Here is a 24,572-nt window from a genome sequence, read left to right on the forward strand (position 1 = left end):
AATAATTTTTACAGTCAGTGGTGAATGTGACGTCGATACACATCCAGCTAGCCAGGCATCAAGCGAGACCCGCCCTAACAGCACGCCGTCTGTCGCGGGAGCTGCAGTGCAAGGACACCGCAGTGAGCAGCGGCCTCGGGGGTTGCTTCCTGGACGAATTCTCACTCTGCAGTGGAGAGCGCACACCCCCTGAAACGCCGGGGATCCGACACACGTCTCTAGTCTGCCAGGGAGTTTGGTGTCTGCAGTAACTGATGTGACAGCCGCGATGTAACTCTGACGGTACATTCACGTCTGTCGACAGACCTCGTCTTTATGTGAGAGCTCTGCTTCCAGCTGGCCTACAATCTTCATACGCAAACAGATCCACTTATTCAGTCCCTTTCAGCTAACCCACCGGTTAAGGCCAGAGCGATATGATGACTCAAGGTATTTCAAATCCGTCTTTCCAACTACCAAAAATATGTGTTTATTTCAGAATACGTGTTTTATCAGTTGTGGCGTTTTTATGATGTTTCTGCTTACACTCGTAAGTCGCCGTCTAGAGTTTCACACTGCTGTGTTTGATATATCCGCAGCTTGATTTGCAGAAGTACTACACAAAAAAACGCACCATACAAATGTTTGTTTACTTGGTTGTGAGCCATTAGCTGGGTCTCGCTTCGTGAGTGGTTGGCTTAGGTCTCTCGTTGAGTGGAAGTTATCATACAGCAATTGTTGGGAGTAAAATGTGGTTCTAAGGTCAGTGTTCTGTACATCTCATGATGAGAATGGAACCCTCAAAATCTAGCATAAGATATTTTTTTCCTAATCAGTCTGACTGCCCCTAGAACTTAGAACTATTTAAACCTAACTGAGGACATCACACACATCCATGCCCGAGGCAGAGTTCGAACCTGCGACCGCAGCAGCAGCGCGGTTCCGGACTGAGGCGCCTAGCAACTGCATTCCCTATGGCCCTTCAACGATGGAAAGTTTACATACTGCCACATACTCGTTGTAGCATGGTCCTCGATTATCCCTGTTACGTGAGAACAGCGTTATCAACTAAAGGATGAAGCAGTATGATAATGAGTTCCGTGTCCTATCTGGGTCCCCAGTTTCATCGGAAAGCAATCCGTCTCTGAGCCGTGGAAAAAAAATTGCTGATCTGAAGAGCGCGCCACAGCGCGTAGTGTGAAGCAGTCGCCCTCCGTTTCTGGCGGTGGCGCAGCTGTGGCAATCGCAGCTTTGGTGTCTCCCTCTGGTGGGAAAGGGAAAAGGTAGCCTGCTCACGTGCATTTAAGGGGCGCCATGAGCTCGGCAGGGGGTCAGTCTGTCAGTCTCGGCGGGTCTGGTCAGTTGGTCAGCCGGATCAGTGTGGGGCAGTCAGTGTCTGTCTGTCGTCCGGAGTGCCAGTATGTGTTAGACCGCCAGTCTGCTCGTGTTTGTTCAGGCAATGGTCATTGGCAGTTGGATCGATCGGTTGGTCGGTCGCGCATTGGGACACAAGATGACTGGTCCGTCTTGAGTGTCGGCGCATGTGAGGTCGCCACGTGAGTCCAGTGGGCCGCACCGTACAGCGAGGGGTAGTGACTTCGCGGTCGACACGAGAGCAACAGGAGCCAACCCACGACACCGGTCTGGCCGGCGCGAGCTGCGACGCCGTCAGACGCGAGATCGGCATGCCTTCCTGCGTCCGTTGAAGCTGCTGGCAGCGGACGGTTCGGGAGAGCGTTTTGGGGGGTGCTGCGCCAGGTCTTCGCTAGAAATCGCAGTTATTAGAAGTTAAGGCATTCGTGATATGTTGTTTCATTTACTTGTTAAATTCTACTTGTTACTTGGTCAGTCTCTCGTCCCCAGCTTGCTCGTCTCTCTCCCGTCCGCATTTGTTGGGCAGTTAGTGTTTATCTTTGTGTCTGTCGGTCTGCCGTACGTTAATAGCTGCCTCTGTCATGTTTGTCGAATTCGGTGTTAACGAATTTATTGCTTAAGGTGAAAAGGCCGAATTCCTGAAATATGTTTTTATCTTGCCTATCATCTTGATAGGCGGTATATGTGTAATGTAGAGCGTGTTTGTATATTTTACGTAAGACTGCATTTCATGGGTATCTATTTAAATAGTCATTTTAGTATATAAAGTTGCCACCCTTCCACCGTAAGAGTTCTTTTAAAAACAAGTTGCACTTTCGGTGGCAAATAATTTTAATGTGAGTGTTTTGTACCGTTTCCATCCCTCCTACGGGGTGCATAGTTTATGTGTTTGTGTGAGTTGTTAAAATTTTTAGTTTAAAGTAATCTGGTGTGTTGTAGATTTGCACCAGTGTAGTCTTTCAGAGGTTGTTGTGAGCGGTTGTGACTACGGCCGTGTTAAAAGGGAGCGACAACGTTCTCAGCCCGAAAGCTCATATTGTCAAAAAAATTTTTTTGTTATTTCTGCCTCTGAATAAATTGTAAGGTGATATTTACAGGGTGCTTTCTGATTATAATTTTAAATCTGTTTCAAAGAAAGAAAAGGGCTTTTAGGAATAAATTTCCATTTATTGAAATAATTTAACTGGCAACTACTTCCACGCTCACCTAGTGTGATTAAATGTGTTAATGTTCTTGATGAATCGCTAGTAAATAAAGTAAATTCTTTAAGAAAAGATTTTGAAAGTAAATCCACGATTCAGTCTCAACATATGTTGCGCCACGGTGTTAAGGCTCGCAAACCATTTCCACGTAGCGTATGTGAGCGCGCTGTTCTCCTTGGATGTACAGTACCACAAGTACTCCACTAACGAGCTAGGACTCAATCAGTGCTGTGATGAAATTCGTAATTTGCATTCCTCAGATGGAGGAAAAAGGTCCATACTGACAATCGTCTAAATAATCATTATACAGAGATTCGGTTGGGGAAGATTTTCGGGAAAGAGATGGTTTTAATGTAATAGATCTGTACATTCCATAAGGCAACCAAAGAACGGATTTAATGCAGGAAGGAGGCAAACGTACAGTCTCCACTAAAACAGAGACCTCGAACCTTCTGGACAATCTGTCAGTGTACTAGACAGCAGTAATGATACAATACTGACTACCATATTCAGATTAAGAGCACATGCGTTTGCACACACAAGTGCCAAATCAACAGAAGACGCAATGAACACTCGTCACAGGGACCTGGAGTTTCTACAAGCTCTGTGTAAATGCGCGGCTGACCACTACCACGGAAGACAATCGTCGTCAGTTTGAGTACGAGAAGGACAGGGGCCAGTGCGCCATCCACGGTTTCGGCTTGTACTGATGGAAGATATCGTGCGACTCCAGTAATTAAGTGCACTGGCGAAATTCAGAGATGGCCTACTGTAAATGGCGATACGTGAACTACAGAAGACGAACGAAATGGCACGCTGCCTGAACTAGAAGGGCGGTACCAAAGCTCCACCACTGCCGTCGGAGCTCTGTGCCCCTCCCATGCATCTCCGATTTTCGACTTTGTGTTGACACCCAACAGACACACTGGTCCGTATGAATAAACAAGTGGACATTCTCTGGAGAGGATTCTCAGAGCAAAAGAACATTCTCCGGGAAAGCTCACATGATTAAAATATTTGAAGCTATATTCTCTGACGAGAGTTTTCCTTGTCACTACCTCTGTTCCTTATCGAGGCCTCAGTGTGTGTAGTCTGTCCTGTCTGGCACGGAAAACAAGCGTAACGTTAAATTTCAGCTCGCAACGTTAAATTTCAGATCATTCCATGTAGGCTTGCTCAAACAGGAAGAGGCGCACTAACTTTTTTACACATTTTATGTGCGCCAGCAAATTATTAAGACGATTACGGACAGTTTACGAAAATGCATTTTCTTGCGGTGTTACCGAATATTCGACATGCGGAAAACTTTTCTATCACTGAAGTTTGGTGAACACATTATGCGAACGAAATCTTGAAACTACATGACCTGTTATATACTCCAAACTGGACCTATACCAGAGTTCTGTGACACGAGATTATTTTGGTTAAATACGGCGCACAACATTGTGCTCGCTTATCAAGTACGGAAGCGGTCGCGAAAAACAGATCGCTAGGTTGGGTAATAAACAAGTTATTAATGTATCTTATCCGCCTACTTATTTCTTACATAACAAAGTATAAGACTTACGGTGTGAGGAGACACGATGGTGAACATTTGGAAATCCCGGTGACGCGGTTGTTTGGTGTAGGCCAACACCTAAGATTTCTCGTTCCTCAGTCTGAAAACTTGGGTCTACTAAATAGCAACAATTTTTTTTTAAATTTTCACTTCGTTTGAAAGGTCTTCCCCTCTTCTTTCGTGATTTTCTGGAGGACAGTTCGCCAGGCAGTTAAAGTTCTCATTGTTAAACCTATATAAAGGTCTGCAGTTTCTCTCTTCAGCACTTTGTTGGGCTACATATATCTTTTTTTGCATTCCAAGCAACACGAATACTGCAGATACTGCAAAAAAGTCGGTAAAACTTAACCTCAGCAGAACTTACTCAGCTCTAAGAATGCTACAGAGCTCACTTTAATGTATTCCGTTTGTAAGAAGGTCCTCCAGTTTTATTCACACGAAATCGGAGAGCGTTCTTTCTTTTGATCAACTTCCCTCACCCTTTTGCTCACGTTGACAATATTTTCGGATGTAGTATATCCTCCGACTCGCTTTGATCATGCAAACCTGAAAATGTCCTCCCAAAAGTTCGAGTATGAAGTATATTCTCCATTTTAATGCTACGACCCACCACGCTACGCCACCATCTCAGCTCTTTCACCTGCACTCTCTTAGTAGTTCTTCACCGATAATCTCCCACCGTTCCCCGTACTCTTCATTGTTTTACCACTCACAAAGAGGTGTGATTAGGCAGCTCCTTCGCCACTGCCACCATCACCATCACAGTCACCCACTCCGTCACCAGCAACGTTGCTGACTCCGTCACCGACGCCACCACCAGCCCCACACCCGTGACTCACCCCATCGCCCGCACAGTCGCCACAGCTGGGAGCTGCAACCACACCCACCACCAGTGTACAGTCATCGCCACCGTCACAAACTCCTGTTAATGGTCCTTATCTACACCCAACTAGGGCCACCTATCACTCCACAAACGTCCATGCATGTCGTCATAAGACAAGAGAAGTGAAATAGAGCACCATTCCACAGTAAATCAAACGAAAAAAGATTTTACTACATTCATGTACATGAAAGCAATAATTCAACTATCGTCTTCTACATCTACAACTACGTACATTATCCGCAAGACACACTGCGGTGCGTAGCGGAGCGTACGCTGTACCACAAGTGGTCGTTTCCCCCCCTGCTCCACTCGCAGGTAGAGCCAGGGAGAAACGACTATCTCAATATCTTTGTATGAGCCCTAATTTCTCCTGGTCGTTACCACAAACGTATGCTGGCGGGAACAGGATCATTCTTCAGTGAGCTTCAAATGCCTGTTCTCTGAACTTCCTCAACAGTGTTCTTCGAAATGAATGTCTTCTTCCCTACAGTGATTTCCACCTGAGCTCTCTAAGAATATTCGTAACACTTGCAGACTGATCGTAGCTACCGGTAACAAATGTGCCTGCTCGTCTCTGAATTGCTTCGATGTCTTCTTTCAATCCGTGCTATACCTGGTCTCCTTTACCGATGAAGTGCACTTTCCTAAAATTCTCCCAATGAACCGAAGTCAACCGTCCTCCTTCCCTACCAGAATTCTCACATGCTTATTCCATTTCATATCGTTTCCTGACGTTACGCCCAGACATTTAAACTACGTGATTGCGTCAAGCAGGACACTACGAATGCTGTATCCGAATATTTTTGCTTCTCATCAGATTTTTTTTTTTTTTTTTTTTTTACACTAAGACCCAGCTGCCATTCATCACACATACTAGTAATGTTTTCAAAGTCGTCTTACATCTTCCTACTGTCACTCAATCTCGACACCTTGCCGTACACCGCGGAATCATCAGCAAACAATCGAAGATTGCCGTCCACCCTGTCCACCAAATCATTTGTGTACACAGAGGACAGCCGCGCCACCATCACACTTCCCGGGGGCGCCCCTGACGATACCCTTGCCTCTGATGAACACTCGCCGTCGAGGACAACATACTGGGGTCGATTACTTAAGGCGCTACAGTCTGGAACCGCGCGACCGCTACAGTCGCAGGTTCGAATCCTGCCTCGGGAATGGATGTGTGTGATATCCGTAGAACTACTTAGACCGAACTAACCTAAGTTCTAGGGGACTGATGACCTCAGAAGTTAAGTTCCATAGTGCTCAGACCATTTGAACCATTTTTCGATTACTTAAGAAGTCTACGTGTCACTCACACGTCTGCGAACTTATTCCATGCGCTCGTGATTTCGTTAACAATCTGCAATGGGGCACCGTTTCAATTCCTTTCCAGACGTCGAGAAATATGGAATCTGCCTGCTGCCCTTCATCCGTGGTTCTCATTATATCATGTGACAAAAAAAAGCAGGTATCGTTTCGCACGACCGATGCTTTCTAAAGCTGAACTATTCGGTCTCTAGGAAATTTTTTACATTCCAAGTCAGGATATACTGTAGAATTCTGCGAGAAAACGATGTCAAGGATATTAGTTATATTTTGAGCATACGTTCCTTTACACTTCTTGTACGCAGGAGCCAACCTGCGCTTTTTTTCCAGTCGCTTGGTGTGGTGTCACCGCCAGACACCACACTTGCTAGGTGGTAGCCTTTAAATCGGCCGCGGTCCGGTAGTATACGTCGGACCCGCGTGTGGCCACTATCAGTGATTGCAGACCGAGCGCCGCCACACGGCAGGTCTAGAGAGACTTCCTAGCACTCGCCCCAGTTGTACAACCGACTTTGCTAGCGATGGTTCACAGACAAAATACGCTCTCATTTGCCGAGACGATAGTTTAGAATAACCTTCAGCTACGTCATTTGCTACGACCTAGCAAGGCGCCATATTCAGTTACTATTGATATTGTGAATCATGTACCGTCAAGAGCGACGTTCATCATTAATGGATTAAAGTTAAGTATTCCACCAGCTACGTTCGTTTTTCTAAATTCTAATTTCCTTGTCCTGTTCCAGACCTCACGCCAGCCTGCGCGAACTAAAACGCGTGCATTTCGGCCTCCTCTAATAACACGGTGTTGGCTCTCCTGCCAACCACAACATTGGCGACGAGGATGGGATTCGAACCCACGCGTGCAAAGCACATTTGGAACTGAAAGTAAACGCGCAACCGAAATTTTTCAGAGCGCGCAATGTTCCCCACGCATTGCGTGATGAGGTCACAAAAACATTACAGGATTTGGAATCACAAGGTGTACTTGAACGTGTGCAGGCTTCTCTCTGGGCATCACCCTTAGTAATTTTGCGAAAACCTTCCGGAAAATTGAGACTTTGTGTGGACTTCAAGGAAACAGGGAATCCGCAAATAGTGATTGCAACTTTTCCCTTACCCCGCCCGGAAGACCTTTTGACAAACTGTGCCCGGGTAAATATTTTTCGGAGTTGGACCTAGCAGATGCGTACTTTCAAATACCGGTGGACGAAGAATCCCAGCGCGTTTTGGTGGTTAACACGCATCTTGGGTTGTATTAATTCAAACAACTGCCATACGGGTGTGCATCCGCCCCTGCATTCTTTCAGCAATATCAACAAACTGTTTGTGCGTCGGTCCCTACTACAGGAAATTATCTGGACGATATTGTGATCTCCGGAAAGACGGAAGAAGAACATTTGGCCAATCTCAGAACATTATTTCAGGTCTTGCGACAAAATGGTCTTCGCTTGCGGAAGAACAAGTGTGTGTTTATTGCTCGTGATTTGCCATACCTTGGACATGTACTCAATGCGCAAGGCATACATCCCAGTCCCACGCACCTTCGTGCCATACAAGACTTGCCTTCGCCGCAGAATTTGAAGCAGCTACAGAGTGTGCTGGGAAAAATAAATTACTATAACAGATATGTGCCACATGTCTCTTCCATTTCAGCTCCGCTTCATCGCTTACGCCGTAAAGGTGTTCCGTTCGTCTGGACGACGGAATGCGAACCCGCCTTTCGCCAGTTGAAATCGGCGTTGCTTTCCAATACTTGCCTTACGCCATTCGACCGCCAGAAGCCCCTTTTGTTGTTGGTGGATGCATCGGATTTCGGGATCGGTGCTGTGCTTGCGCAGAAAGATGGATCGCACGATCGCCCTATTGCCTTTGCGCCCAAATTGCTCTCGTCTGCGCAAAGAAATTATTCACAGTTCGAGAAAGAAGCATTGGCTCTCGTATTTGGTGTTACAAAGTTTCATGATTTCTTGTATGGTCATCACTTTACCATCATCACAGACCACAAACCTTTCACATCGCTTTTCCATCCGAACAAGCCTGTACCTCCACGTACAGCGCAGAAATTCATTCGCTGGTCTATTTTCCTCTCGCAGTACCGCTACGATATCTTGTATCGGTCCACTGCTAAGCACGGAAACGCCGATGCGTTGTCCCCTTTGCCTGTTGCTGAGGATAGAGCATTCGATTCCACCGAACGTGCTTGAATGTTCATTGATGCGGAAACCGATGACGTGGTCGAGTCGTTTCCGATTGATTTTCGTCGTGTAGCTACAGCCACAGCTGCCGACCCTGTCCTTGCTACCGTTCTGCGTTATGTTGCTACGCAATGGCCCTTGTCAAAGTCACGGATCGGGGATCCGTTGGTTCGCCGATTTTTTGCTCACCAGGAGAGACTTTTTGTACGACGTGGTGTTTTGCTGTTGCGTTCTGATAATGATCAGTCCAAGGTCGTGGTACCACGTTCGTTACAGTCCTATGTCTTACAGCTTCTCCACCAAGGACATTGGGGTATAGGGAGAACGAAACAACTTGCTCGTCAGCACTGTACTTGGTTCGGAATCGATGCCGCGATTACGAATATGTGCTCTTCTTGCATGGCGTGTGCCGAACAACAATCAGCACCACCGCGGAAATTCTTTGCATGGCCAAAAGCCACTTCCCCTTGGCAACGCTTACACATCGATTTTGCTGGGCCATTCCGGAATGCTCGATGGTTGGTTGTAGTAGATTCATTCAATAATTTTCCTTTTGTTGTCCGGATGTCTTCCACGACGTCATCACCCACCATCCAAGCGTTACCTGCTATCTTTTGCATTGAAGGTCTTCCACAGACTATTGTTTCCGACAATGGCCCACAATTCATGTCTGCAGAATTTCAGTCATTCTGTACAGCCAATGGTATTCAACATCTGACGCCCGCGCCGTTTTCGCCTCAGTCAAACGGTGCCGCTGAACGATTGGTCAGGACTTTCAAGTCACAGATGTTGAAGTTAAAAGAGTCGCATTCTCGGGAGTGCGCGTTATTGCTCTTTTTGTCCTCGTATCGCTCTCAGCCCCGAGATGGTCGCTCGCCGGCTGAGTTGCTCCACGGTCGCCCTCATCGAACCTCGATGTCTTTGCTACATCCGCCGCATCAGGTTCCTGTGCAGCGACAGACACCTGCTTTTGCTCCAGGCGACGTTGTCTACTATCGCCACTACCGAGGTTCACGGCGTTGGCTCAAAGGGCGCATTCTTCGCTGCCTCGGCCGCGCTATGTATCTGGTTTTGGGGCCCTCTGGTGAGGTGCGTCGGCATCTCAACCAGCCGCGCCTCTGTCGTCGCACGGGTTCTGCCGCTCCCCGTCTGCTTTCAGCGACGGTGCCGTCCGGTCAGCGCCCCGGGGACCAATCTACTGGCTCGCCTCAGGCCCAAGTGTTACCGACGCTGCCTTCCATTTTGCCCCATGGCGACGCACCGCCGTCGCTGCCTGTTCTCCCGCCGGCGACGCCCGCAGTGGACGTTTCGCTGCAGCCGCCGGGCGCCTCCCTGGGTCACGCGTCGCCGATCGCTTCCCGGGACCAGTTGTCCTCCGACATGGAACTCTTGCTCGCCCCGGACCACGTGTCGTCTTCGCCCGTCGGGTGCCCCGGCCCGATGGAGGTCGACCCTTCGGCCCCTCCTGTCTCTCTACGGGCGTGCACCCTGGAGAAGGTTTTCAGACGTTTCCTAGCTGCCCGCGGTCTGAATGGCAGGGTGCGGGTGGCACAGCCTCGCCTGTTGTTAGGCTCCCCACCTTGTCGCAAACGTCAACATGGGGTCCTCCCCACGGCGGGCGGAAGCCTTATGCCACAACCGTACGCCGATTTGCGGGGGAAGAATGTGGTGTCACCGCCAGAAACCACACTCGCTAGGTGGTAGCCTTTAAATCGGCCGCGGTCCGGTGGTATACGTCGGACCCGCGTGTCGCCACTATCAGTGATTGCAGACCGAGCGCCGCCACACGGCAGGTCTAGAGAGACTTCCTAGCGCTCACCCCAGTTGTACAACCGACTTTCCTAGCGATGGTTCACAGACAAAATACGCTCTCATTTGCCGAGACGATAGTTTAGAATAGCCTTCAGCTACGTCATTTGCTACGATCTAGCAAGGCACCATATTCAGTTACTCTTGATATTGTGAATCATGTACCGTCAAGAGCGACGTTCATCATTAATGGATTAAAGTTAAGTACTCCACCAGCTACGTCCGTTTTTCTAAATTCTAATTTCCTTGTCCTGTTCCAGACCTCACGCCAGCCTGCGTCAGCTAAAACGCGTGCATTTCGGCCTCCTCTAGTAACACGGCGTTGGCTCTCCTGCCAACCACAACACTTGGCACTTAGCGCTGGTAGAAAGATTCTTGATAAATGCCAGCTAAGTAAGGGGCCGATGACGTAGGGTACTCTTGGAAAAACCGAATTCCATTCGGACTAGCTACATATTTGTTTTCAAATCTTTCAGTTGTTTCTCTTCGCCAAGGGTGCTTATCACTATGTAAGACATACGGGATTCAGTGTGATGGTCAGACGACAGTAATTTTTTACGATTCTCCTGCTTGAACGATTTCGAAAACGTAGAATTTGGAACTTTGGCCTTCCTTTTGCTGTATTCTGGTGCCAAAGTAGATTGGTCAACGAGTGACTAAATGGAAGCCGTAGACACGCTTAGCGACTTTCATAGGACCAGAATTTTTTCGGGTTCTCTATCAGATCTTTAGTGAAGGTGTGACGGTGGTAGCTGTTGTGTCGCTCGCGCATAGATCTTTTCACAGAAGCACAAATCTCTAGTAATCTTTGCCTGTCGTCATTTGCCCGACGTCTTTTGAACCGAAAATTCAACAGCCTTTACTTCCTCAGCTTTTTCCGAAATTCGTTATTAAACCACAGTGAGTCTTTTCTGGCTTTAATCCACTTACTGGGCACATACTTGCCTGGAGCACGATTTACAGTCTGGTTCCACAACACTAGCCATAGAGGAATTATGAGGGAACTTCAAACAAATGATAGTGGTCCACTGTCTAAGTGAGATGTTAACAACCGCACGTGCTCTGTAACCTCTGCAATGAATCCATAAACACCCCAGTCTATACTCGGCGCGTTAAACTCGCCTCCAACTAGTATTGCGTGAACGGGGTATTTACGCACTATTGGCCGTAGACACTCTGTTAATGACTGTAGAACTGTCACAGCAGAATTGGGAGGCGAGTAAAACCATCCAACAATTAACATGGTTTCATTTAAATCTGTTATTCGCAACCAGATAACTTCAAGATCATACTCAAATCCAACCTCAGTAGAGAGAATACTTTTGTCGACTGCAATGAACACTCCCTCTCCTACGGCGTCTAAGCTGTCCTTCTCACACACATTTCAAGACTCGCTAAATATCTCAGAGTATTCTACTTCAGATATTAGCCAGCTCTTAGTCCCAAGAATAATTTGAGGTTGAGAACGTTCGCGGAAGGCAGCAAATTCGGGAACTTTGTTACGATTACTTCGACAGTTTACTGATAAAATTTTTGGAGTCGATTTACATTTACTCTGAAAGAGGTCTGATTTCGCTATGTGTAACCGACTGTGTGCATGAGAGTGCCTCAAACCACCGCCTAGTCTTAAACCCACTATGTGCAGTGCACAAGTTCTGTGCTACCCGAGTAGCTGCATCCTTTGTGTAGTGCAACCCTATCTTCCGATCTACCCATAAATTCACCTCCCCAACCATTCTTACCTTCGTGCCCACTGCGTGACAGAATATCCATGCTTTTTCCCATCACACTATCTGCACGTCTCCCTACACCGTGTACCAGTAGCCCACTCATACGGATGACAGATGTGGAGCAGTGAACAAAAAATTCCCGCAAAATAACCAATGTGGACTAGCAATAGGGCGTTTTTAAAAAATAAAAAAAAATATAAAAGAAAACAGTTGCCTACAAATCATTTTCAGTCATCCTGCAGAACAATTTTTCCTGACCATGTATTTTATCACCCTAGCAATCACCTGTGCTACTGCCTGTCTGTCCAAGTCCTACTATTCCACATTATTTCCTTTCTCACACACCCGTCCCCAAAGTGACTCCTGTGCCAACTTCTTCAGATATAACTGCGGAAGTTTTTCATCCAGCAGTCACGACCCAGTCTAATTGTCCATCCTAATCGACGTTTTCCACCTCCATAGCTACAAGTCACCTAAAGTAATCCAAGAAGCCACCACAAGACCTGGGATGCCTACTGGCAGCTTATTTATTTCCACATACGAAGCCACCATGTCACCCCCCATACCGCCAACATAATCCCTTCCACAGTCAACAACTCGAGAGACAATTCCGCTTTCCTCTCGCTCGCAACTTGGTACATTTACGTTCTATGCTGCAGACACACCAATCACAGCACAAAATATAACAACCATGGCTGTCCGCTTCGTCCCCTTTGCTGACGTATTCCCACTTTTTGTTTAATTCTCATCACTGATTAGCTTTTTCCTTCGTCTATTGAGATCAACGTAACTTGTTTCCTCTCTTCCTCGCCGATTTGATTCCAGTATCTGGGCTAGAGTCGCTACTACACGATATTAGCGTAATTTCTCCGGCAGGTGACTTTTTTGTCCCGCATAAGGTGAGGACATTCGCAATATTCGTGTCAGGCGCCACAGGTTTTCCCACGTCACTGTTTCCACAAAGTACGAAAACTTGCGAAGTATCTGCAAGCATCGGTACTTTCTCCAGTCAAAGCAGTAACACCGTTCATTGTGCTGCTTTGACAAAACACAGTACATAGAGTTCCACACAATAAATGGAATGACACCATTAATAAATACAGTGTGTTACAAAAAGGTACGGCCAAACTTTCAGGAAACATTCCTCACACACAAATAAAGGAAAGATGTTATGTGGACATGTGTCCGGAAACGCCTAATTTCCATGTTAGAGCTCATTTTAGTTTCGTCAGTATGTACTGTACTTCCTCGATTCACTGCCAGTTGGCCCAAATGAAGGAAGGTAACGTTGACTTCGGTGCTTGTGTTGACATGCGACTCATTGCTCTACAGTACTAGCATCAAGCACATCGGTACGTAGCATCAACAGGTTAGTGTTCATCACGAACGTGGTTTTGCAGTCAGTGCAATGTTTACAAATGCGGAGTTGGCAGATGCCCATTTGATGTATGGATTAGCACGGGGCAATAGCCGTGGCGCGGTACGTTTGTATCGAGACAGATTTCCAGAACGAAGGTGTCCCGACAGGAAGACGTTCGAAGCAATTGATCGGCGTCTTAGGGAGCACGGAACATTCCAGACTATGACTCGCGACTGGAGAAGACCTAGAACGACGAGGAAACCTGCAATGGACGAGGCAATTCTTCGTGCAGTTGACGATAACCCTAATGTCAGCGTCAGAGAAGTTGCTGCTGTACAAGGTAACGTTGACCACGTCACTGTATGGAGAGTGCTACGGGAGAACCAGTTGTTTCCGTACCATGTACAGCGCGTGCAGGCACTATCAGCAGCTGATTGGCCTCCACGGGTACACTTCTGCGAATGGTTCATCCAACAATGTGTCAATCCTCATTTCGGTGCAAATGTTCTCTTTACAGATGAGGCTCCATTCCAACGAGATCAAATTGTAAATTTTCACAATCAACATGTGTGGGCTGACGAGAATCCGCACGCAAATGTGCAATCACGTCATCAACACAGATTTTCTGTGAACGTTTAGGCAGGCATTGTTGGTGATGTCTTGATTGGGCCCCATGTTCTCCCACCTACGTTATCATGATTTCATACGGGATACGCTACCTGTGCTGCTACAACATGTGCCTTTACAAGTGCGACACAACATGTGGTTCATGCACGATGGAGCTCCTGCACATTCGGTGACCGATGGATTGGTAGAGGCGGACAAATTCCATGGCCTCCACGCTCTCCTGACCTCAACCCTCTTGACTTTCATTTATGGGCGCATTTGAAAGCTCTTGTATACGCGACTCCGGTATCAAATGTAGAGACTCTCCGTGCTCGTATTGTGGACGGCTGTGATACAATACGCCATTCTCCAGGGCTGCATCAGCGCATCAGGGATTCCATGCGACGGAGGTTGGATGCATGTATCTTCGCTAACGGAGGACATGTTGAACATTTCCTGTAACAAAGTGTTTGAAGTCACGCTGGTACGTTCTGTTGCTGTGTGTTTCCATTCCATGATTAATGTGACTTGAAGAGAAGTAATAACATGGAAAGTAAGCGTTTCCGGACACATGTCCACATAACATATTTTCTTTCTTTGTGTGTGAGGAATGTTTCCTGTAAGTTTGGCCGTACCTTTTTGTAACACCCTGTATAGGCTTCGATCAGAAATCGGTAGCTAAGGTAGAATATTCAAAATTTATAGGTGTATGCATTGATGAGGGATGAACTCGAAAAAACCCACTGAAGATCTGCTGAAACGTTTGAGTTCAGCTACTTATGCTATTAGGGTCATTGCAAATTTTGGCGATATACATATCAGTAAATTAGCTTACCACGTCTATTTGCATTTTCTGCTTTCGTATGGCATCATTGAGTAAAAGAGTGTTCATTGTACAAAAGCGTGTAATCAGAATAATTGCTGGAGCTCATGCAAGAACATCCTGCAGACATTTAAAGAGCTAGAGGTCTTCACTGTAGCCTCACTTATGAAATTTGTTATTAACAATCCGAACGAATTCATAAGTAATAGCAGTGTACATGGCTACAACTCTAGGAGCAAGGATGATCTTCATTACTCAAGGTTAAATCTAACTTTGGCTCAGAAGGGGGTAAATTATGCTGTCACTCACCTAATAGCATCAAAAGTCTGATAGATAGCCATATAGCATTTAAAAAGGAAATTAAAAGAATTTCTTAATGGCGACTTCTTGTACTCATTAGACGAATTTTTGGATATAGGAAGTGGGTAATTTCCCCAACCCCCACCAAGAAAAAAAATTAAAAATACAAAGTGTCATGTAATATTTTGTGTAATGTAATATCTTGTATGGACACCTTTTATTAACCTGACACGTATCCTACAAGTTCGTGTAACAGTAATGAATACTTCCACGGAAAAAAGAGAAATAGACTCTAACAAATCATAGTGACTTTGAGAAAGATTTGAGTGTACACAGGTTTATACCTGAATTTCAGGAGCGAAGGCTTGTCTTGTTCTATCTCGTAGTGCGCTACCTGTTTGATAATGGATTGCGTGTCGAGTACCAATCCGGTTAATTTTGTGTGTAGCATGTCTCCCACACGTTCCACGTCCTTAATCCAACCGTGAAGTCGCTGATCACTCGTGTGGTTACCCTGAGACACACAGAAAACAGTTCAAATTACTTTCATAACATTCACACGCAGCAGCCTGTCTTAGTTTACAGTTACATACATCACTACTACATAAAACTGAAATTACTGCCAGGGTATGAGTGTAGGACATTCACTTTTCTACAGGGATTAAGACATCAGTGTGTAGCAGGTGCCTAGTGGTATCTTATTAAATAAACACAATTCTGAAACTATGATGAGAGAGCTGCAGATATTTTTTGGTATTTAACAATACAAACGTCTGAATCTATACGCGTAAATGCATACTCTCGTGATATCATGTCCGAAGGAAATGTTGGGGGTCTGCCAGCAGCGTCGAGTTCCCACATGCCGTGGCTGGGACTCGGAGGAGATTCTATTCAAAATGTTGAACGATTTTCGAAAATAGAATCGTCAGATTGTTGACGATTCCGTTAAAATCTTATTCGTTACCAATGCTGTAAGGAACTTGAGCGCATGTTACGACCGTTTACAAACGCAATGATAGACATCAGCCGCTCCACATCACAGAAATTATCTGAATTAGTTGGGCACACATGAAATGTCAGTTTGACTCAAAATTTTGTAGCGTTTGTCAGTTACCTGGCTGCTAGCTTTTGCCAAAAATTTCCGTTTCTTGATTGGCATCTAACACGATGTCGTATATATCTGTCTCGAATATCGAAGGTTTGAGGGAATGTAGCACGGTTTATTGACCTTACGTGTTTAAAATGGGGAAAAAAATGAACCCGTCTTTGATTTTAACAGAGAAACTATATCAGAAAAGATATTTCGAAATTGCTCCGGCGGATGAAAACAGAATACTGTGGAATGATTAGGGTTCCATCTCTCAACCTGTAAAATGAAACCCTTATAGAATCGTTTCGTGGCTGTCTGCCTGTCCGACTGTTAAGAATCTTTTTGTTAAGGGCGGGTATACGTAGGCCTACCGAGTACAGATTCATGCCATATATTAATGTGCGAGGCCCTGTGAAGCATCAAAATTTTAAGCTTACAAGTCACTCCAATCAAAGGATGCGGCCGTTTATGTCACAAACATTGATGCTCGAAAACACAGTCATCGGAAGCTATAGGGTATTCCCCATTGACTTAAGAACATGAAATTTGGCAACAGCTAAGTTTTCCAGTAAAAGTGCAGGAATATCTGAAAGTTCTAAAATTGTAATTATATCACATAAAAAAATATCTCTCGCCATTTGGACTTACAATGCATTGATCGTCTGTTAAAAGCGTAACACACGAACGTTACAGCATACAAACATACACTGAAGAGCCAAAGAAACTGGTACAGGTGCCTAATAATGCCTGAAGCAGAGTTGGAAGGAACTGACACCACGAATCCTGTAGGGCTGTCCATAAATCCGTAAGAGCACGAGAGGGTTGGAGATCCCTTGTGAACATCACGTTCTTCCAAGGCATCCCCTCAGTAATCTTGTTGTCTGTGGAGTCTGGCTCCAGTGACACTCTCCTGAGCTTAAGCACCAGTGTGTAGCAATTATGGAGGTGTGGGCTGCCGGAGTGTCCTGCTGGAATGTCTATGTCCGTCGTAATGCACAATGGAAGTGATCAGACAGGGTGCTTACATACGTGTTATCTGTCAGAGTCGTATCTAGACATATCAGCGGTCACTACATCTGCACACACTCCACATCATTAAGCAAGCTCCACCATCTTGAACAGTCCTCTGCTGACATGCAAAGCCCATGGATTTCATGAGGTTGTCTCCATACTCCTATACGTCACTCCGCTCGATACAATTTGAAACGAGACTGGACCGATCTGGCAACATGTTTCCAGTCAACAACAGTCCAGTGTCGGGGGTGGCGCCCGTCTCTGTGATCGAGCGGTTCTAGGCGCTTTAGTCCGAAACGACACGGCTGCTACGGTCGCAAGTTCGAATCCTGCCTCAGACATGCATGTGTGTGATGTTCTCAGGTTAGTTAGGTTTAAGTAGTTCTAAGTCTATGGGACTGATAACCTCAAATGTTAAGTCCCATAGTGCTCAGAGCCATTTGAACCATTTTTTTCGGAGTTGGCGGCCCAGGCGGGGCGTAAAGGTTTGTGTCATTCAGTCATCAAGGGAACACGAGTGGGACTTTGGCTGGGAAAGCCCATATCGACGATGTTTCGTTGTGCGGTTCGCACGCTGGCACTGTCTGATGCCCCAGTACTGATACCTGCAGCAGTTCGCGGAAGGCTTGCACTTCTGTCACGTTGAACGATTCTCTTCAATCGTCGCCGGCCTCGTTCTTGCAGCATCGCTTTCTGGCCGAAGCAGTCCAGAGCAATGAAATGTGATATGATTTGTAAGACAGCAGCGTGGCTGACTCGATTCGATCATCGCAAAAGCTTGGACGATACAGGACTGACCTATGAGGACATGCTGACATCACTCCGAAACTTTGATCACGGAGACAGCTTCGTGAACGTCAAAAGTTGCGAGAAGGTGGTACGCATGAGCGTAATTTTCAAGAACACTGCCATCCTGAAATTGGAATCATTCAAATGTCCATCAGAGAGACATCTCAAGCAAGTGTATTGTGGAGGAGAGAAAAACGGGTTTACTTCTCTTGCAGATATGTGCAAATATTACAAAGGCTGAGCAATAAAAAATGTTTTTCTAATAAAATTTTTGTAGTTATTTAGATACTCCCGACCTCTTTTTTTTTACAATTCTTTTGTCAGCTAAGTATATTTACACCCACACTCTTTTTCGAGAAATGTCGAGATGATTTTGCAAGTGTCTGCAATGTGTCACTCGAAACGCTGCAGATCAGCAGCTGCTGGTAGCCGGCGTGTTCCATTTCGTGCATTTCTGTCACAGCGTAATCCCACTCGTTTAATGTATGTAGTTCTTCTTCTTTCTAGAAATAGACGCGTACCAGCACAAAATAGTTTACGCCTGGTAAGTAATGAGTGTTGTACCAAGTTGAGAGAAGAATGTCCAAACATGCACCTACAGACTGCGACCTGTCGCAATGACCTACGTGTAAGTAATTTTAGTGCCGAGAGAAGGGGCATTATCGGCTGGGACTTGAATTCCTCATCAGCGCACGTTGCGTGGCTGGAGGGGCGTGCGAAAAGCCCTGCGGAGGGCGGCCCAGGTCTAGCTCTGTCCGACTGCTAGCCAGCGCTGAGGTCGGAGTCAAGCGCTCGTGTGGCAACCGTGATTCTGATGGTGCCTGCAATAAGCGCCCACGCGCATTGGATAACAGTGGTCACACTACACTGTTGTCACTATTTCCCGACGATGGTGTGATGTCATTCATGATGAACAACTTGGCACAGGATGATACTAAGTATACGTATTCGATACAGTAAAGCACTATTTCTGTTTTTGTTTATAAATGATACTTACGATTTCTACTTCTTCCTTTCTAGTGGCAATAAGCCATGACTCGCTATGGGATTTTAATGTGCCAAATCTATATCTACATACATACTCCGCAATCCACCGTACGGTACGTGGCGGAGGGTACATCGTACCACAACTAGCATCTTCTCTCCCTGTTCCACTCCCAAACAGAACGAGGGAAAAATGACTGCCTATATGCCTCTGTACGAGCCCTAATCTCTCTCATCTTTGTGGTCTTTCCGCGGAATGTAAGTTGGCGGCAGTAAAATTGTACTGCAGTCAGCCTCAAATGCTGGTTCTCTAAATTTCCTCAGAAGCGATTCACGAAAAGAACTCCTCCTTTCCTCTAGAGACTCCCACCCGAGTTCCTGAAGCATTTATGTAACACTCGCGTGATGATCAAACCTACCAATAACAAAGGTAGCAGCCCGCCTCTGAATTGCTTCTATGTCCTCTCTCAATCGGACCTGATAGGGATCCCAAACGCTCGAGCAGTACTCAAGAATAGGTCGTATTAGTGTTTTATAAGCGGTCTCCTTTACAGATGAACCACATCTTCCCAAAATTCTACCAATGAACCCAAGACGACTATCCGCCTTCCCCACAACTGCCATTACATGCTTGTCCCACTTCATATCGATTTTGCGTTAGGCCAGAATTTCCTTGGGTTCTCAGCAAGATCTTTTGCTAAGGTATGACGGTGGTAGTAATTGAATGCTTCGCGCATCGCTCTTTTTACAGCAGCACGAATCTCTACTAACTTTTGCCTGTCCTCATTCTCCCGAACTTTCTTGTACCGCGAGTGCAACTGCCTTTGCTTCCTGAGCATTCTCCGAATCGCGCTGTTAAACCACGGTGGGTCTTTTCCGTCCGTAACCCACTTTTTCGGTACATACTTGTCCAATGCGTGATTTACAATGTGTTTAAAATTTGCTCATAATTCTCCTCCGACTAATATGGCGATGATGACGATGAGGATCCCCGGGAATGACTGATTGTTCAGGAACAGATGTGTGAGTACTAATACTTTCATTATCCTACATTATTTAATTTTTGGTTGTTTCTTATGAGATGTTCTTGTGTGTAGATGTGCCCAATGAGAAAATCGTTATTCTGACCAAACCACCAGCTACTGGTGCCTCTACACCTGTGTTGTCGTTTGGGTTGGTCAGTATTCTCTCTGACACACTCCCCGATACTCGATCCACTCTTAAGGACCAACATGCCTCTTTGTTGTTGTGTTCATTTCTGGAACACACTTTCAGCAACACATCATCATTTTGTATGTAGGTACACAGAATTTACTACTATTAATAATGACTGAATAGATTTTTTTATTTCTAATTCATTAAATACTTATCAACTGCGTCTTTTCTTCTTCTGTGCGTAGTTACTAGACGACGGTCTTACACTGCAGCCCACGCCTCTCTGTGGCCGCCTGGATACGCCATCGATACATAACATCCCTCCAATAATGGCAAAGCAGTTCTCTCCTGTGGACTTACGCACCCCCAAAAGAGGACGTGACGTTGAGGAGAAGAGAATTGTCCAACTCTGCGGCAGAACAGGCGTGACATCGTGGGGAGAGTCTAGCCCAGAGTGGTCATACTGAGTCACTTTTCTGAGATGCGGGAAGGGGTTCAGCATGAGGCTCAGCCAAATGGTCTACCTCGATTTCTATTCCTAAGATTCTGATCCACTTATTGTGTGGTCCAGCTACATTTCTTTTCCATAGGATATACTGATAAAAAAGCATGCATTAATGTCCAAAATCTTGATGAGAGGAATTTAAAATGCCTTGCATTGTCGCTTCTCGCTAGCGACAGAAATTATCCTAAAAATGCAAGGCATACGGACACAAAACGAATATCAGATGTGCACGGTCGGTAAAGTTTCCAGCGCACTGAATTCCTCACAGAACTCCATATCCTTCCAAAGGCATTCAGAACCGCATGTATTCGGTTCACCTATATGGCGTGGATATTGTTAAGCCAGAAGAAGAAGATGAACATGAGCACACTGTGTGGCACAACTGAGTCTGGAGTCTGGGCGCCAGTGACACGTCACACGGAAATTCGCAGAAGGCACACAATTGTCCCGACGGCTCCCTGCCTAACAAAGGCCTGCCATCCTCTATTGCCGGCGACTTCTGGACGCTGGACGTGATGGGCGACCGACTGGCGCTGTTCAAACGTGTCTGCACAATGAGACCGCGGGACACGGCCGTCCGGAAGTGTATTCATGAGGCTCCGCAGAAAAAATTCGCTTCCATCGGCCTTCACTCGCCGTACACTTTTACTGCAGTCGTTTAAATGGGCACCCTATTCCTTTGAACGCAGGTAAAGCTTACTGCTATTCCTTCGCTAGCACACAAGCGAGAGCATTAACTACTGCCCATGTATGAAGTCAGATCGTAATAAAGATCATCTTCCCTAAAAACATGAAGTGGCATAACACCGAATCGGAAGTGAGTGCCCTGCAATCTCTCAAACTAAGAGGCACTTCCATACTGAATGCAGAGAACAAGCACTTGGTGGATGTATGGCAGGTGTTCGGCATCTCTGATTTACGAGAACATGTAAAATGATGAACACCAATGTACATCTGGTCGCCGAGATCTTAGAGAAGTTCTATAGTGTTTGCCTGAGATTTCGTGAGACGCCATGTTAAAAAAGACGCCTATCAGCATCGAACTCTTGACTGATGTTGACATGCATGTGCCTTTGCCAATGTGTGCACGGGTATGCCAAGGCAAATAACCTGCAAATGAGCGAGGAGCAATACAACAAACTATTTGACAAGTTTTACCATTTGGATGGTTCTGATGGATGTCCAAATGGGAAGTCGTCATATGGAGGAAAAAAGATCAAATATGTGCGTGCTGATGCTGTTGAGGGATGTGTCCTGGAGGTAGAGCTGGACTATTCCACCAATCTGCATGAAAAGCACAGTAATTTGCACAGCCTCAAAGGCTTTCCCGATCAGGGACTACAAGAGGTGCTTCCTCAAAGGCATTGGCGCTGCACCACAAATGGTGTTCAGGTAATCTTTCGATTTCTTCATCTCCCAGTACCTACTGCAACCTACATCCTTCTGAATCCTCATAGTGTATTCATCTCCTGACTCCCCTCTACGATTTTTACCCTCCATGCTGCCCTCAGATACAAAATTGGTGATCCCTTGATGCCTCAGAACGTGTCGTACCAACCGATCCCTTCTTTTAGTCAAGTTGTGCCACAAATTTCTCTTCTCTGCAATCTTATTCAATACCTCCTCATTAGTTATGTGATCTACCCATCTAATCTTCAGCATTCTTCTGTTGCACCACATTTCGAAAGCTTCTATTCTCTTCTTGTCCAAACTATATATCGTCCATGTTTCACTTCCAGTCCATGCAAATACTTTCAGAAACGACTTCCTGACAAATCTATAATCGATGTTAACAAATTTCTCTTCTTCAGAAACGCTTTCTTTGCCATTGCCAGTCTTCATTTTATATCGTCTCTACTTCGACCATCATCAGTTATTTTGCTCCCCAAATAGCAAAACTCATTTACTAATTTAAGTGTCTCATTTCCTAATCTAATTCCCTTAGCATCACTCGACTTAATTCGACTACATTCCATTATCCTGGATTTGCTTTCGTTAGTGTTCATCTTAAATTCTCCTTTCAGGACACTGTCCATTCAATTCAACTGCTCTTCCAGGTCCCTTCCTGGGTCTGACAGAATTGCAATGTCACCGGTGAACGACAAATTGAGGTATATACTGCATTTGCAGCTGCAAGCAGGGCTGTCCTATAACGATCACAAGTGGTTCATCTGTGGGAATGGGTTTTGGACCCTTCCACACCCAGATTCTTTGCTGAAGCGATTTACCGTGTTTATTTATAGGAAACAGTTTGATGATGGGTTTGTCACAGTTTGGTGTGCTTATATGAGATTATGAATGTTGCATTGCACACTGAGCATGTGTGTATGAGTATATATTTCGTGTGGAACGTGTGCAATATGAATGCCTGTTAAGAAAGTATTTTATATATTTGTAGTGTATGTGTGTTTATTGTTTTTGTGCTGCCATTGCTGTTGCTGTCATAAGTACGTACACACTGAAAACTTCTCTCTCTGTCTGTCAGTAATAAGTGTTTTTTACATACCGTGAATTAAAAAATTATCTTATTCATAAAAATGTGTATACTGTAACAAATATTAACAAATATGAATCAGTTACGAAATGTCAAAGGTGTTTGGTACATCATAAATATGAGAAGAAATGGAAAGTAAAAAATTGAGTTGTTTTCACAATACAGTTGTTCGTCTTCTTCATATTTTTTTGAACAAAGTACCTTCTTTAAGACTATCAGTTTTAGGAGGGTTGCCCAGAAAGTAATGCACCGTATTTTTTTCTCAACCGAAAACAATGCTACGAATGCGAAACGATACGTATGTTTTATCTGAAGTCTCCTGAGTGAGCGCGGCAAATTTCTTCCACTTCCGACTGATGGCGTAACTGCTAGACAGTTTCAAAGTGGCGTCTGTAGGTGATGTACGTTACAAGCAACATGCCGTCATTGAATTTCTCACTGCAGAGACAGAAACTGTGGGGAATATTTACAAACGGTTTTGCAAAGCCTATGGAGCATCTGCTGTCGCAGAAGTGCAGTTAGTCGCTGGGCACGGAGGGTGAGGTCATCAGAAGGCGGTTCGGCGGAACTCCACGGTTTGCAGCGGTCATGGAGACCATACATGTGTGTCACACGAGACGTGTTGCAGCGAGCTGATGTCATTCGCGAGGGCAGACGCGTTGCGGCTCGGCAGTTGGTGCTGCACCTGTCAATCAGCAAAGGAAGTGTGGACGCATATGCGGACTCGTCGATATTCGAAAGCGTGTGCAGGATTGGTCCCACGGTGTCTAACGGTGGATCAGAAATCGCACAGAAAAAAAAACATTTGTCTCGGTTTGTTGTAACGTTTTGAAGCTGAGGGGGAAGGCCTTCTTGTCCCAGATTGTGACAGGTGATGAAACTAGGGTCCACCATTTTGAGGCCGAAAAGGAACGACAGTCGATGGAGTGGGACCATTGCCACTCCCCACAGAAGAAAAAATTCAAAGCAATTGCTTCCGCAGGTAAGGTCGTGGTCATCGTATTCTGGAACTGCGAATGTGTGATTCTCGGTGATGTGACGCCAAGAGGCGCTTCCATTAATACAGAAGCAGAAGTCAATACATTAGGAAAACTTGCGACCCGTTTCCAGCGAGTTCAGCGCCACAGCAAACCAGGAGATGTTTTGAAGTTAAAATCTTCTGGGTTATTAGGCCGCGTCATGTTTCTTCTAAAATGTTCGACGTTTCGGTTCCTCTGCTAGGATCTTCCTCTGGTTTTTTTGGTGTCCACTACTGCTAGAGTGTTCTAGCTGCTACACAATAGCGCTTGGACACACACAAATCTGAGGACTGCTGAACACATTGCAGAACTGGGTCGGACGATGTTACCCCATACACCCTACAGCCCCCTCGGAATTCCACTTGTTTGAGCCA

General features: G+C 45.7%; 1 protein-coding gene across 1 annotated transcript in view; it reads right to left on the reverse strand.

The window, feature by feature from the left end:
* The window catches only part of LOC124545580, a 117,022-nt gene that overhangs the window by 17,917 nt on the left and 74,533 nt on the right, over positions 1 to 24,572 (reverse strand). Inside the window, exon 6 of the mRNA XM_047124528.1 lies at positions 15,493 to 15,662. Within this exon, the coding sequence (XP_046980484.1) occupies positions 15,493 to 15,662 (170 nt within the window). The remainder of the gene's footprint in view (positions 1 to 15,492; positions 15,663 to 24,572) is intronic.

This window comes from Schistocerca americana, chromosome 8, assembly GCF_021461395.2.
Source record: "Schistocerca americana isolate TAMUIC-IGC-003095 chromosome 8, iqSchAmer2.1, whole genome shotgun sequence".
In the NCBI taxonomy this organism is placed as follows: Eukaryota; Metazoa; Arthropoda; class Insecta; order Orthoptera; family Acrididae; genus Schistocerca; species Schistocerca americana.